Below are 17,057 nucleotides of genomic sequence, written 5' to 3'. Positions count from 1 at the left end.
ACATAGTAGCCCAAGAATTGCCCCTCTTCCACTCCAAACGTGCATTTGGCTAGGTTTAGTTTCATCTTGGCCGCCTCTAATATCTTGAAAGTCTCTTCGATGTCTTGCAGCATCTTTTCTTCATTTGGACTATTGATCACCATATCATCTACATACACCTCAATATTCCTTCCAATTTGCTTAGCGAATATCGAGTCGACTAGCCGCTGGTATGTCGCCCCTGCATTCTTTAACCCGAAAGGTATCTTGGTGTAGCAGAAGGTGCCATGGTCTGTATAGAAGGCTGTTTTCTCCTCGTCTTCTTTGTTCATCAATATCTGGTGATACCCTTTGTATGCATCCAAGAAGCATTTTAGCTTAAATCCTTGTAGCGATTCTACCTTCTGATCGATTTTCGGGAGTGGGTAGCAATCCTTAGGGCATGCCTTGTTTAGATCAGAAAAGTCGATGCACATGCGCCACGACCCATCCTACTTGCGGACCATAATTGGGTTTGCAATCCACGTTGGGAACATCGCGTCCCTTACTATTCCGGCCTCCATCAACTTAGACACTTCTGCATTGATCGCCCTGTTACGGTCTCCTCCTTGTACCCTCTTCTTCTACTTAACCTCTTTTACCTCTGGTTTGATCATTAGCTTATGTTCAATGACCTTCCTTTCTACCCCCACCATATCCGTGGGGGTCCAAGCAAATACATGTTTGTAGCGTTTGAGCAGATCGACCAGTGCTCTTCTTGTGTGGCTTGGGAGGTCGCTCCCAACATTGACCGGCTGGTCAGGGTATCCCTCATTGATTACCTCCTTCCCCTTCGTAGGATTGCCTCTGGGCCTCTTGGGTCCTTTGGTTATTTCTGCTGGCTTCATAATTGTATAGCACCGCAATTCCGTGGGCGGGGTGGCCAAAATCGTGGCTTCGCCTTTTGGTGTGTCGAACTTCATGATCCCATGCATGGTTGAAGGTACGACCCCTAGCTTCAAGAGGGCAGTCCTCCCTAAGATGATGTTGTGCTCTGCCGAGTGTCGAATGACCACAAAGTCTATCAGGGCGGTCTTCTTTCGCTGCTTGTCGTGGCTAGTGATTGTTAAGGGGAGGTGGATCGTGCCCAACAGCCACAGGCCGTGGCCAGTGAATCCCACCAGCCTACCCATCGTAGGTCGCAAATTGTCTTTCCAGCGATCCGGAAGGAGCCGGAAACAATGCTCATAGATGATGTCTGCTGAACTCCCGGTGTCGACATAGACCCTATGGATAGTCAGGTCTTTGATGGATGCCTGTATTATCAGAGGGTTGTCACCTTTCCAGCCATCCGACCAGGGATCTTGTATGGAGAACGTGAGCGCGCGTGCTGACGGTTTAATAATGATTTGCTCGCCCCGTTGTTCTTCCCTACTTCTTTTGCTGCATATCATGAATATCTCCTTGGGCTGAACTCCTTCGCGGGGTGGACCCTTGGCATTCTCAGCCTCGAATTTGGCGCGTAGGCTTTGCGCCACCTCCACCAGGTCTCCCTTAAGTTGTTTCTCCTCCATCTCCTTCTTTAGTACCGAACAGCTAGTTGTATCATGCGTTTTGCTTTTGTGGTACTCACAGTACCGACTCTTAGGCGACTTGTCTGGCTGCTGTTTCTCAGACACTGCATATACTTCTGGGCGGCGACCCCGTCTGTCGTCTTTAATAAATGGTCGGAAACGTGGCGGTGGTCTTCCTACTTGGCTATAGTGTCTTCCCCCCCCCCCCCCCCCCCCGAAAATCTGTGTGGGTTGGGTGGTGATGTCTAGTCGCCATAGCATTCAAGTAGGCCTGCTTGGCTGCTTCACCATCTTCCCGCCGTAGTTATCGCTCCACTCTTTCTTTCAACTCAGCTCGTGTTAGAGGCTTCTTTCCCATGAGTTTTTGTGAGAGGGGCCCAGGCAGGAGTCCCCATGTGAAAGCACCAGCAATGAGCCCTTCGTCATGCCCCGGTACATCCAGCGTAGCATTTATGAACCTTGTAAAGTATTCTCGAACAGTCTCCCCTTCCCTTTGTTTACAACCTATAATTGAATGAGAATCGCCTTTGTGTTTACGTAGATGCATGAAGTTGGTGAGGAAGAGGTACTTGAGCTGAGCGAAGTTTGAAATGCTGCCCGGTTGTAGCATTTTGAACCATGTGCCGACGTTGCCATCGAGCGTCGTCGGGAAGTATGTGCACCAAAACTTCTCGTTAAGCTTTAGCGACGTCATCGTCCATTCATATGTATCAATGTGGCTATCTGGGTCAATGGTTCCATTGTACGTTTTGAGCCTCGAGAGCTTTGTAGTGTTTGGTATTTCGTAATCCAACAGCTCTTTAACAAATGGAGATGTTACACTCCGGGAAAAACCATCCTGGTTTGGAGCAGTCGACGTCCCTTGCTGGTATTGAGAACTCATTCCATGCTGTGGGGGCGTAAGGTAGCTTGGACTTGGTCCATAAAAGGGGTATGTATGGAATGGTAACTGGAGGGGATAGCTAGTGGAGAAAGGGTGTATGGATGTAACAGGGTTGATCATTATCGACTGTTGTAAGCCATTGTTTGGAGGGATAGTCGGTTCAGTCCATGCTCCAACCACCGGGTGGACGGGTGGTGCATGGTTCATCATGGTTTGCGCCAATGGTGGTAGTGGCGTTGTGGAACTCTGTCCACCAGTCGTCTGCAACGATGTAGGTGTTACGAATGACGGTGAAAGGTTGAAAATATGGCTCAATGGAGGTGCAGTTGAGTAAACTGTTTGCGCATGTTGCAGCGGCGGTGCAAAGAATGGCGGCATCTGAAGCTGTGTAGGCGAAAGTAGCTCCACTGGAGTAGTTCCTTGCTGACAAAGCAATGGTTGCGAAATATTTCCGGCGACTGTTGTAGAACTTCCTTCACCCAAAACTGGCATGTTGGCCGCTGTAGGCAGTGGCATGTCGTCCAACGTCGTCATGGGACGTATGGGACTAATTGGTCGTCCCTCACTACCGTTGGACACCATTGATGCTTGATTTCGTGCTTTTGTTTGTGTTCTTCGTCTCACCCACAGATGGCGCCAAATGATGGAACCTTGTCCCTGATGAGACCTTGCTTCTGATTCTGGGATGAGATCTTCTTAGTTGCCTGAGTATGACTGGAAGATCACAAAGAACAAGGGCCGTCAGCCGCTTCCCGGGAGGGGTTCCCGGGAGAACGCTCCGACGGTCAAGTTAGGATGGCTTTAGGGTTTGTGTTTGTTCTCTCAAGATCGGTTAGAGAGCTTACCTCGCTAGTCTTTTGTGCACATCCTTTTATACCCAGTGCTCCTGCCTGGTCCGTACCAAACATGATCACTTTTGGAGGACACAAGGTTAGAGGTGCTGATTGGAGGGTCGTACGCCCTCAACCGCTAGAGCGCTCTCATTGGCTCTGACAGTAATGCTCTGATCCTACCCTTTGTCTCCTGACCGTATCTTTTGTCTTGGAGCAAGGAGCGTTACTTGGCGGGCGCGAGCCTTCCGCCTGTCCATTTCGCTCACGGGGGCACCAACGGGCGCAAAGCCTGCTGGGCTGATCCTGGTTGGTGTGCCCGGCTCTAGGGCTTGGACGCGGTTCTGCTATGCTGCCCTAGGTACATCATCAACAGTAGTTTTTGAAACATAACATATCCCAAGATCATAAAAATCAAACTCTCTCTCTAGTGTGTACGAGTCACGTTGGCGCCTTCCCACGGTCCTCGCTAGTACCTGAAACACATAACACAACAACTGTATGCATAAATACTTAGTGAGCTCCCCAAAATACCACATACAACACATACGCCACGCGAGGCTATAATACGATCCTCCGGTCGACGTGTCTCAGTGGGACCCTCTAGTCCCGTAGCTCGTTGGACCCTCTGGTCCGGTCATAGCTCGTTGGACCTCCGGTCCGGTCTATAACATCATACAACATACATATATCACATAGCACATAATCTCATACGTAACACATAAGACCCTCTGGTCAACACATAATACCACTGTAGGTAACGTATCGTGAGAAGACTCACCTCAGGTGTCCCGGTAAGTCTCTGACTCGGTAGAAATGTGATCTAGCCTCGGCCTAATCACATAAAGTAAATAATCTCATAAATATAACTATACTCAAACCTTTCTTAACACCCTCAGAAGGGTAAAAGGCCATTTTACCCCTCTCTTGGCTTAAAGGCCTCACTGTTGACCAAACCCTAAAAGTCAACCATAAGTCAACGGTCAAACTTTGACCCGACTCGTCGAGTGCACTTGGGCGACTCGGCGAGTCTGCACATGTCTACTGACTCTCTTAGTCCCTCTTGGCACGTCGAGTCCTTCCCCTTACTCGACGAGTCACACCTGGCATGAATCGCGGGGCCACCCCGACTCAACTCGCCGAGTCTCAAGAACAACTCGGCGAGTTCCGCTTTGAACTCCAGTCCCCTAACTCTGCCTGACTCACTGAGTTATTTCCCCAACTCAGCAAGTCTACTCGCTGAGTGATTTACGGGAAATCCTCATCCTACTCGTCGAGTCTGATCTTTCGACTCGGCGAGTTCATGCCATGCACAAACTCCATAGACCTCTTGAGGTCAGATCTGTTCCTTTAATCCGTAGATCTGACCTTCCCAAGCATAATAATCACGTAAAGTTCAGACCTTGACACTCAAATAGCATTTAGATGGTCTTACTTGGTTATTTAGTCCCAAAATAACATCCTAGGTTCATGACTCCCACAATAACTACAAAAAGCCCCAAGGGTTAAGGTCTATGGACTCCTTTGAGTCCAGATCCGATGCATGAACTCGAGAAGGGACCAATTGCTCCACAATCTATCCTCTAAAGGGGGTTAGAAAACCCTAACTCTAGGAAATCAACACCACAACTGAAGAAGGTCCGAAAAATACCTCAAGATGAAGTCTATAAGCTCTGAAATCACCATAATCACACCTCCTTCAGCTTCCTCTTGGCTTGGTTTCCTCCTTCTTGCAATTTCACCAACAAAATGATCACAAATGGCCTCTCCTTCCTCACAAATGCTCTAGATCTTTTAGGGTTTCTCACTGGGGTTTGGTAGCCGCAAATGACGGCCTTAGGGGCCTTTAAATAAGTCCCAAACCCAGGAAATTAGGGTTTCATTAAACAGCGTGGACTCGCCGAGTCCACTCATGGACTCGCCGAGTCCGGCTGTGAACCCGAATACGAATCCGCGACCATACTCGACGAGTTTAAACACTAACTCACCAAGTCCTCTCACAACTTCCAAAAATAATGAATAAAATATTATACATGGCAATCCGGATGTTACAATTCTCCCCCACTAGAATTAGACTTCGCCCTCGAAGTCTCACTCTGCAAACAACTCTGGATGTTGCACCCGCATCTCACGCTCTGGCTCCCAAGTCAACTCTGACCCTTTCCGATGCTGCCACTGGACCTGCACCCGAGGCACCTCCTTGTTCCTTAAAACCTTGATCTTTCGATCCATAATCACCACCGATATCTCAGCATAATTCAGGCTCGCATCCGCCTGAATATCTTCTAATGGCACCACTGCCGACTCGTCGGCTATACACTTTCGCAGCTGCGACACGTGGAAGTTTCATGAATCTGACCCAACTCTACTGGTAGCTCCAAACGATAGGCTACCCTGCCTACCCTCGCGATCACCCTAAAAGGACCTATATATCGGGCCCCCAACTTGCCCCTCTTCCTAAATCGAATCACTCCTTTCCAAGGAGAGACCTTCAGGAGCACGAAGTCGCCAACCTGAAACTCGAGCTCGGACCGGCGTCTGTCCGCATAACTCTGCTGATGACTCTGAGCAGTCAACAACCCCTGTCTGACCTGTTGAATTCGCTATGTCGTCTGAAGCACGATCTCGGTACTACCTATCACACGCTGCCCTACTTCTCCCCTACAAATGGGGGTCCGACACCTCCTCCCATACAAAAGCTCAAAGGGTGGCATACCAATGCTCGAATGATTGTTGTTGTTGTAGGAAAACTCTGCCAAGGGCAAATACGTGTCCCAACTTCCGCCAAAATCCAACACACATGCTCAGAGCATGTCCTCGAGCATCTAAATCATCCTCTCACTCTGGCCGTCAGTCTGTGGGTGGTATGCGGTATTAAAATGTAGTTTCGTATCCAATTCCTCATGAAACTTCTTCCAAAATCTGGAAGTGAAACGTACATCTCGATCTGAGACAATCGAGATCGGCACTCCATGCCGCGATACCACCTCTCTCACGTACATCTCTGCCAACCTCTCCGCGGAAGAGCTCTCACTGATAGCCAGGAAGTGAGCGCTCTTCGTCAACCTGTCCACAATCACCCAAATTGCATCGACACCTCTCGCAGTCCTTGGCAATTTGGTGATGATATCCATGGTAATCTGTTCCCATTTCCACTCGGGAATCTCTAATGGCTGCAGCTTACCATGTGGACGCTGGTGATCGGCCTTAACCTTGCGACAGGTCAAGCATCTCTCTACAAACCATGCATCATCCCTCTTCATACAGGGCCACCAATACTCTCTTTTCAGGTCCAAATACATCTTAGTGGGCCCGACTATCGGTAACGAATTCCGAAACCAGCCCGACAACTCGCTCTCTCTTCTGGCTTTTTGGCCTCACAACCTCAGCCTGGGCCCCACGAATAGCGTCCAACACCGAGGTCATCACTGTCAATCTCAAACAAACATATCGCATCGGGGCGCCCTCCACCCTACGGCTCAGTGCATCGGCTACAACATTAGCCTTGCCCGGGTGGTACAGGATCTCACAATCATAATCCTTGACCACATCCAACCACTTCCTCTGGCGCATATTCAGGTTGGGTTGATCCATAAAATACTTCAAACTCTTGTGGTCCGTGTATATCGTACACCGAACCTCGTACAGATAATGTCGCCAAATCTTGAGGGCGAACACTACCGCCCCCAATTCCAGATCATGAGTGGGATACCTCAACTCATGAGGCTTAAGCTGCCTCGATGCATATGCTATCACATGCCCCCTCTGCATAAGCACCGCTCCCAATCCGGATATCGATGCATCATAATATACCACAAAATCCTCCATCCCTTCCGGGAGGGCTAACACTAGGGATACGCATAATTTTCGGCGAAGTGTTTTGAATGAGGTCTGCTGAGCCAGACCCCAAGAAAATGAAGCACCCTTCCGGGTCAACCTGGTGAGTGGCACGGCGATCTTGGAGAAATCCTTAATAAATCTCCGATAATAGCCGGCCAAACCCAGAAAGCTCCTGATCTCGATGGGTGATCTCGGCACCTCCCATCTCATGATCGCCTCAATCTTGGCTGGATCGACCAATATCCCATTCTGGTTGACAAGATGCCCCAAAAACTGAACCTCTCGTAACCAGAACTCACATTTGGAGAAATTAGCATAAAGCCTCTCCGATTTCAGAACTCCAAGGATCTCCCTCAATTGCTCCTCGTGCTGTTCTCTAGACCTCGAATACACCAAAATATCATCAATGAATACGATCACCGACCGATCCAACATCGGCCTGCACACCCTGTTCATGAGATCCATGAACGTAGCTGGTGCATTGGTGAGCCTAAAAGTCATCACCACGAACTCGTAATGGCCATAACGAGTTCTGAACGCTGTCTTCTGGATATCTTCATCTCGAACCCTCATCTGATGATAACCCAGCCTCAAGTCTATCTTGGAAAACCAAGACGCTTCCTGCAACTGATCGAAAAAATCATCAATCCTCGGCAACAGATAACGGTTCTGAATAAACCCCTTCCCAAACAGCTTCTGAAGCTGCGAGGCTAACTCCTGCATCTCTGGCGGCGCGAGGTGATAAGGCGCCTTGGCAATAGGAGCTGCTCCCGGAACCAAATCGATATGGAAATCCACTTGCCTCTCAGGAGGCACACCCGGTAGTTCCTCGGGAAAAACATCCGGAAACTTGCACACTATCGGAACCTCATCAATCGAACTTGGCCTCCCAACGGCCACCTGTGTGTTTGACACATAGGCTATGAATCCACTGCAGCCTTACCGCAAACTCTGCCTCGCCCTGGCGGTTGAACAAAACACCGACCCACATCGGGTTCCCTCACCGAACACTGTAAGTATTCCCCTACTAGGGTCTCGAATCGTCACCAACTGACGCTCGCAGTCTATCACAACTCCATATCGACTCAACCAATCCATACCCACTATAACACACACATCCCCCATTGCAATCGGAACCAGATCTATCGGAAACTCCACACCGAAGATCTCAAGGACACATCCTCGAATCACATCTAAAGCATACGCTGCTCGCTCATCAGCTATGGAAACTCGTAGAGGTCAATCCAACGCCTCTCGACGGATACTAATGTGCTGACTAAATGCTACGGAAACAAACGACCGACTCACACCAGGGTCAAATAATACCAAAGCAAGCACAAAACTCACAAGAAAAGTACCTACGTACATCATCATATAAGCATAATAACTCAACTCAAATAAAAGATGAATATAGGATACATACCAACCACAACATCGGACGCCGCGCGGACCTCCTCTACAGTGAACTGGAAAGCCCTCCCACGAGCCTTTGGTGCCTCGGTCTTCACTGGGCGAACCTCGATAGCCCTAGCAGCAGGGGTAGAACCCTGACCCGATCCATGAAGTAGCTGAGGGCACTCGGCCTTCCGATGGCCGGTCTGGTTGCAATGAAAGCAAACCGAAAATCCCTTGGGGCAATCCACCGCGATATGCCCCTCCTTCCTGCATTTGTAGCATACTCAAGCCATGCACGACCCCTCGTGACTCTTGCCGCACTTCCCACAAGTGCAGCCCTTCGCGCCTCCAGATCTCGAATCACCGGGTCTAGCCCGCTTGGCTGCCGGCTGAGATTGAGCCGGTCGCCGATCCACCCTCTGTGACTCGGCCTCTTCCCTGGCCTGAGCCTCCAACTCAATATCCCTCTTCCTTGCATTTGCCTAGAGCTTAGAAAAATTCTGGTAAGTCAAGTTTTCCACGAACTCCCGAATATCTCTCCTCTGAACACTCAGATAACGGCTCATACGAGCCGACTCAGAAGACACCTGCTTAGGGCAAAACATCGCCCTCTCATGAAACTTCGTGGTAATCACTGCCATAGAATCAGTACCCTGCTTGAGGGTCAAGAACTCCTGAATCAACCATTCCCTCTCCACCGGGAGAACATACTAGTCTCTGAACACAGCGGTGAACCTCTCCCAGGTCACCTCAAAAATCTCTGCCAAAGTGAAGTTCACCGTCACGAACTTCCACCAATCCTTCGCTCCCAAGCGGAGCTGGTTCAGAGCGAATCACACCCTCAAGTTCTCTGGACAAGAACACATATAGAAACATCCCTCGATGTCAGAGATCCATCTCATCGCAGCTATCGGGTCCTGCGTCCCATTGAACTCTAGTGGCTTCGTGTTGGTGAACTCCCAAAACAACAACGAGTCACCTCCCTGAGGTCTGGCAGCAGCAACAATAGCCGTAGCTGCAGCTGTCGCAACCTCAGTCAGTGTTGCATACTGCTCATCGAAGGTCTCAATCAATGTGGTCTTGATGTCCCCAAACATCTTAGGAATCTCAGCCTGGATGGCAACAACCACCTCCTCATGAATCAATCGACGGATCTCCTCGTCGCTGACACCACTGCTCTCAGGTGTGTGTCGAGTCCCAACCATGATGGTTCTGAAATACAACAATAAATATCAGAAACTCGATCGAGCATACTCATGCTCGATGACGCAGCCCTACTTGTCCTCCGTTGTCCAAAGGATTCTTACTTGGAATGCCCACTGATCCGGTGTCTTCAGTAGTATGGGCCCTATACTACTGACCACACCGCATCAGCATTCACCCCAAGTCCTCCTCCTTGGATCCTGGATCACAAGTACTCTACTCTCTTCATGCATTGGCTACCCTCTAATAGACCTCTCATGAGCTCCTAACTGCTATCTACTCGCTCTCAAAGCAATTCAACAGCAGAAATCTCCTAGGCTAAGGCATCACAAATTAGGCCACTCTAGTCCTAGTATGAATACCTAGCCTACTCTAGCATGTACAATGTAACATAGCATATCTCATAACACATAATGTATGGGTACTTTTGGGGATTCACCGTTCGAGCGCTGGCTGATCGTACACACGGCTCTGCTCTGTTTGTCTCAAAACGCTTTTTACTCTTTTCAAAAAAAAAAATTTACTTCATTATCAAAATTTTTCCTCAAATCCTCAGTTTGAGTTTAGATACGCCCGAAGATGCATCCGAATCCCTCAAACCAAGGATCTGATACCAACTTGTAACAATGTAAATTTCCAAAAAAAAATAAATATTTGTCATCAAACAAGTTCATATAAAAACATTCTCAAATATTTCCAATAGTAGTTTTTGAAACATAACATATCTCAAGATCATAAAAATCAAACTCTCTCTCTAGTGTGTACGAGTCTCGCCGGCGCCTTCACACGGTCCTCGTTAGTACCTGAAACACATAACACTACAACGGTAAGAATACATGCTTAGTGAGTTCCCCAAAATACCGCATACAACACATACGCCACTCGAGGCTGTAATACGACCCTCCGATCGACGTGTCTCAGCGGGACCCTCCAGTCTCGTAGCTCGTTGGACCCTCTGGTCCGGTCATAGCTCGTTGGACCCTCCGGTCCGGTCTATAACATCAGACAACATACATATATCACATAGCAAATAATCTCATACGTAACACATAAGACCCTCTGGTCAACACATAATACTACTCTAGGTAACGTATAGTGAGAAGACTTACCTCAAGTGTCCCGGTAAGTCTCTGAATCGGTAGAAATGTGATCTAGCCTCCGCCTAATCACATAAAGTAAATAATCTCATAAATATAACTATACTCAAACCTTTCTTAACACCCTCAGAAGGGTAAAAGACCATTTTACCCCACTCTTGGCTTAAAGGCCTCACTGTTGACCAAACCCTAAAAGTCAACCATAAATTAATAGTCAAACTTTGGCCCGACTCGTCGAGTGCACTTGGGCGACTCGGCGAGTCTACAAGTGTTTACTGACTCTCTTAGTCCCTCTTGGCACGTTGACTCCTTCCCCTTACTCGACGAGTCATACCTGGCATGAATCACGGGGCCACCCCGACTCAACTCGCCGAGTCTCAAGAACAACTCGGCGAGTTCCGCTTTGAAATCCAGTCCCCTAACTCTCCCTTACTCACCGAGTTATTTCCCTAACTCGGCAAGTCTACTCACTGAGTGATTTACAAGAAACCCTCATCTTACTCGCCGAGTCTGATCTTCGAACTCGGCGATTTCATGCCATGCACAAACTCCATACACCTCCTGAGGTCAGATCTGTTCCTTTAATCCATAGAACTGACCTTCTCAAGCATGATAATCACGTAAAGTTCAGACCTTGACACTCAAATAGCATCTAGTTTGTCTTACTTGGTGATTTAGTCCCAAAAAAACATCCTAAGTTCATGACTCCCAAAATAACTACAAAAGCCCTAAGGGTTAAGGTCTCTGGACTCCTTTGAGTCCAGATCCAAAGCATGAACTCGAGAAGGGACCAATTGCTCCATAATCTATCCTCTAAAGGGGGTTAGAAAACCCTAACTCTAGGACATCAACACCACAACTGAAGAAGGTCCGAAAAATACCTCAATATGAAGTCTATGAGCTCTGAAATCACCAGAGTCACACCTGCTTCAGCCTCCTCTTGGCTTGGTTTCCTCCTTCTTGCAATTTCACCAACAAAATGATCACAAATGGCCTCTCCTTCCTCACAAACGCTCTAGATCTCTTAGGGTTTCTCTCTGGGGTTTGGTAGCTGCAAATGACGGCCCTAAGGGCCTTTAAATAGGTCCCAAACCTAGGAAATTGGGGTTTCATTACACAGCGTTGACTCGCCGAGTCCGACTGTGAACCCGGATACGAATCCGCGACCATACTCGGTGAGTTTAAACACCAACTCGCTGAGTCCTCTCACAACTTTCAAAAATAATGAATAAAATATAATACCTAGGATTCCGGATGTTACATGATCCATGCAACTAATAAGATTGATCTCAGAAACTAAAGAGCCGAGGTCAATGTTTTGAGGTACTACAAAAAAAGTTGTATAATATATAATATACGGTAGCCCATATTTTTTTACTAGGATAGCAACACAATATAAAAAAAATTACAAATATTACGAAAAAATTTTATGCATCTAAATGAAATTTGAGAGGATACACGGGCTACCCCGTGCACCTATGTAAACTGCCCCTTATCACGGATGAGAACCAAGACTTGGTTAGGACATTCACAATGCATTGAACTCCATTGAATTCAATAAATTGTCACATCATTTTTCTACCGTCCATACAACTCTATCATTTTTTTTCCTACAATGCATTGAACCCTAAAAGTTCAATAGAATGTTACAAAATGTAATGTATAGTAAATATTTATGAATTAAAAACTTTTTTTTCACATTGAAGAGTTCAATGACCACTAAACTCCAAATTCATTGAATGCCAAGATGACATCACACAATGGTAGAGTTCCATCCATTGAATGACATATAGACTTGTCACCTCATTCAACTCTCCCATTGAACTCACCATTGTGAATGCTCTTAATAACATACGTTCATTGCATGGCAAAGAAGAAAGAAAAAACATGCTTAAAATCAAGAGCATTTTTAGTAGCAATCCACAACCTTTCGGTTGGATTTCCTAATACATGCTAGGTTACCTGTGTCCCACAACTGCTCAATTGGATTGCCTGGGTTTTTGGACTGACACCAGAAAGCAGTATTGTCTCAACCCCAGCAAACTATGTCGACATATATAATAGATAAAACACAAAATAGCAACCAGATAATCATGTAAATCTTAACAGATCACCATAGCAAAGCAATAATCCAAACCAAAATACACAATCTGTAACATTCCAAAATTCAAGGCCAAAAGTTTTATTTTTAATATAAGAAAATCGTTAACAACTTTGTTCCATACATTGAAAACATTTCAATTAAAACAATTATCAAAGTCTAATCCCAAAGATCACATAATGCAGAATAACATGGGTGAATGCACTGCGATCGTCTCGAGCTTAATTTTCTTCAAACTGAAGATACCTAAAACCAAAATTGTAAACCGTAAGCACGAAGCTTAGTGAGTTCCCCAAATACCACATACCATACATATCAAATGGGCCATACATGCTATACATATTGTGAGCCATACATATCAAACATATCCATAATCAAATAAGGTGCTATGTGCCAAACATAGTCTTGCTGTTATGCCATGGGTCGCACGTGGTCTTTCTTGCCAAGCCTGGGGCCACCCCTCCGGTCTTACAGTCAAGTGCCAAGAGCCACCTCCTGGTCTTCCATGCTAGCATCACACAAACAACTAGCATACATACTACTATACTTAGCTAATCAACATACAATGTGCCAGGAGCCACATCTTGGTCTTTCATACATAATAGCATACATTATGACAGGAGCCACCTCCTGGTCTTTCATACATATTGCCTAGGGCTAACCCTCGGGTCTTCCTACTATACATAATAACATTCTATGTTCCAGGAGCCGCCTCCTGATCTTTCATGCATAATGCTTAGGGCTAACCCCTCGGTCTTCCTATCATACATAAACTAAATAGGCCGACATTGGTGCCTTAGACCCATACAAATAGTGAGGAGACTCACCTTGCACTGTTGAAGTCTTGCTGATACTTTTCTGTCTGCTAATTGGCAATTCCTTGAACTGTTGCTCCTTCGGCTCCCCGAACTATCAGTAACAACATGACACTTAGTCCTAGGATATCCTCAAAGCCAAACTAGGTTAACCCTGGTCAAAGTCAAAGTCAACGCTCTGAGTTGACTCAACTCGCCGAGTTGATCCATCAACTCGTCGAGTTCTAAAACTCAAAATCCAAAATTCGCCACCCAAATCATTGATTCAACCCTTGACTCGACTCGTCTAGTTTCCTAGCTACTCATGGTCGCGACTCATCCCATCAACTCGCTGAGTCATTCCTTGGACTCGTCGAGTTCAACCACTCAGAATCAGGACAATCCATCTCGACTCGACGAGTCCCTCCATGGGTTCGTCGAGTACCTCAGTCTGTTGAGCTATCTTAACGGATTTAGCCCCTATACTTCAGATCCCAACTCCAAACTTCGAATACACTCCGGAAATGACCTTAGAAGGGGAAAGTTTCCAACTTTACCCGATAATACTCTTGTTTGAAGGATTTCACTCAAACGCTAACTCCTAAGGACCTAGATCTTGGTCCACAAGCCAACCATACACCAAACCAATGCACCCAAACATAGATTGGACCTAGGGATGTCAAATCGGGCAGTTGTGTCGTGTTTTTGTCTGACATAACACGACACGACATGACAAGGTTTTGTATCACACGAACACGATACGAAACAGATAATATTACACAACTATTAGTGTATTTCATTCATACTTAAAAATATATAAGACGACAAAAATGACTAACACGAAAAACACAACAATCACATGCTTAATCATGTCAATTTCGTGTCGATTTATGAACACGAACACGACACGACACGACATCGTGTTTTTTAGCCTTTACACGAACACCACACGAACACGAATTCGAAATTTGATTTCGTCCCGATTTCGTTTCGTTTCGTGTATTTTTGTCATGTCGTGTCATAAATTGACACCCCTATCTAGACCCAAACATCTCATAACCATGCAAAGTTGCTGCCTTTTTCCTTCTTTACATGGCCTTTTGAGCTAAAAAAGCCAAAAGACTTCTCTATTGCTTGCTTGTAGGCTCATATGGCATAAGCTTGCACCTTTATGCCATAATAGCCCTTAGTGGTTCTAGATTTGAAAACATAAGCCTTTGGGACGTCCATTTCTCACATGCTAGGGTTCTTAGACCAAAAACCTTCATAAAGTGACAGAGAAGAGATCTAAGTGCATAATGATCAAGGTTGAAGCTTTCTTACCAAAAAATGGAGAAAAATGCAAGAGGTTTCTGGATCTACTAGTTTCTTCTTGTATATCCAAGGCTTCCCCTTCTTCTTCATGCTCCAAAGCACTCAAGAATGCTCATAAATGGCTCACAAGCTCATGGAAGGCACTAGGGTTTGATTTTGGACTTGAGAGAGCATTAAGGAGGCAGAGGAAGTGTTATAATGTTCCTTAAATAGGGTGCAAGGCCCGAATTTAGGGTTTCCCAAACCCAGACCAACTCGCCGAGTAGGTCACTGATGTGCACAAAAGTACCCACTAATTTTAATATTTATGACCTAACAAACTTAGACTAACTATGCACTTATAGGCAGTATACCTAGTTAGATTACAGTATAGCTTAGGTAAGTCGGGTGTCGATCACAGGGAACGGTGGTGAATTAATTTAAAATATTTGATTATAGGCTACATGTCACATGAAAGAATAAAGAAATAGTTTAATAAATCTCAAACTAACAATTAATTAACAACTTTCGATAAACTAACAGGAAAACAAATCTCTTCAGGTAGTTTGATTTAGATAAATTACACCTTAAAAACATAGACAATTGCATACATAAATTCATTTATTTATGTTCACCGATTCCTAAAATGATTAGATTCGCGTTCAATACAACTAATCCTTTAGCAAACAAGTCAATTCAAACAGTGATCAGTTGATTAAACTAACATGCTTCCTAGTGTTCAGTTTGTATCAAGCAAGACTTGTAAATATAGTTAATCAAATTAGTCATTCAATTAACCTCTTGTTGATGGTCATCAAACAAGGCTCACACATTAACTTACTTATTCTCAAGTTAATCCAAGTTTCACATTCGTTATTCCTAGACTTATAATCTCGATGGTCATCAAAAATCATAAGAGACAAGCAATCGAGCAGGTGTTCACACAACTCAATTCACTTAACAATTAACAGCAAATAATTATCATTAACACATAAGGATCTTTCAACAAGTTTGGCAAGATAAATTAAACACAAATAAACAATTCAATATAGCAATTAGTCTAATAATCAAAGCTTCGTTCAATCTTAAACACAAAGTAAAAGGTTTTTACACCCAAATCAGAAACTAAATACAGAAAAGTACCACAATGGAATGCTAAACATGGTCACGTTAGCAATCCATATGATTACCGACATGTATCCGCTCTCCAACCCTTCCGATCTCTGCTCCCGTTAGCTTAACGGCCTTCCGGCCGCCTTCTAGACCCTCAAAACGGCAACTATGAAGTTAAATATCGACTAAATTAGGTTGGAAGTCGAATCCCCCCTCCTGGTTAGCTGAAAATCGACTTTTATAATCTTTGTAGTCGACCTAAGTACGCTGGGCGTACATAGGATTACGCGGGGCGTACTAAGGATAATCACGCGATTGAACATATCCGAGGCAACCAAGTACGCGGCGCGTACTCTTTAATTACGCGGGGCGTACGTCGCTTCTGGTCACCATGCGGTGCGTACTGCCACTTTACGCGGGGCGTAATCCGCTTCTTCAGCATATTTAATTTCTTTTAGCTCCTAAGTCCGGTTTCCGGTTCGGTCTTTTCTTTTGTGCTTTATTGACAACGAATAGCTGCAAAACATAATTCAAAGCATTATGAGTACTTTTTAGTTCTAAAATAGAATAAATAAAGCCAAAATATTAAGATAAAGTGCATAAAAATATATATAAAAATACACACATCAAAATACCCCACACTTAGCCTTTGCTTGCCCCCAAGCAAATTTACTTTAATTTTACCAATATTGCACTAAACAATCCATTTAAAACTCAGCCATTATGCCAAGACCTCAACGCATATATTTGTGTCTAAAAATTTTCCTAAAGTACCCCCCATATTTTAAATACTCACAATCTTCATAAACACTCGCCCACTTTTTCTAAACAATACTCATTTTATGCAACCCTCCGAATCCATCCGCAGAAAACCTCCTAACCTCAAGGTATTTTTAGTTGAGCAACCTAAGCATACATAATCTAGAATTACAATTTATGATACCACTATGGAGCTTCTTTTGGAATTCTTCACTTT

General features: G+C 45.4%; 1 protein-coding gene across 1 annotated transcript; it reads right to left on the bottom strand.

The window, feature by feature from the left end:
- Positions 1-602: 602 nt before the first annotated feature.
- On the bottom strand, positions 603-1,793 carry LOC128134109 (uncharacterized). Its single transcript, XM_052771538.1, has one exon. It carries the CDS (start codon positions 1,791-1,793, stop codon positions 603-605), a length of 1,191 nt encoding a protein of 396 aa, XP_052627498.1.
- Positions 1,794-17,057: the final 15,264 nt, after the last annotated feature.

The sequence above is a fragment of the Lactuca sativa genome, chromosome 5 (genome assembly GCF_002870075.4).
Source record: "Lactuca sativa cultivar Salinas chromosome 5, Lsat_Salinas_v11, whole genome shotgun sequence".
Taxonomy (NCBI): Eukaryota; Viridiplantae; Streptophyta; class Magnoliopsida; order Asterales; family Asteraceae; genus Lactuca; species Lactuca sativa.
The sequence above is the reverse complement of the archived record's forward strand: the minus strand, read 5'-3'. Positions and strand labels throughout refer to the sequence as shown.

Coding starts and splice junctions, on each gene's coding strand:
- LOC128134109 (XM_052771538.1), bottom strand. CDS start 1,793: ATGCTATGGCGACTAGACATCACCACCCAACCCACACAGATTTTCGGG.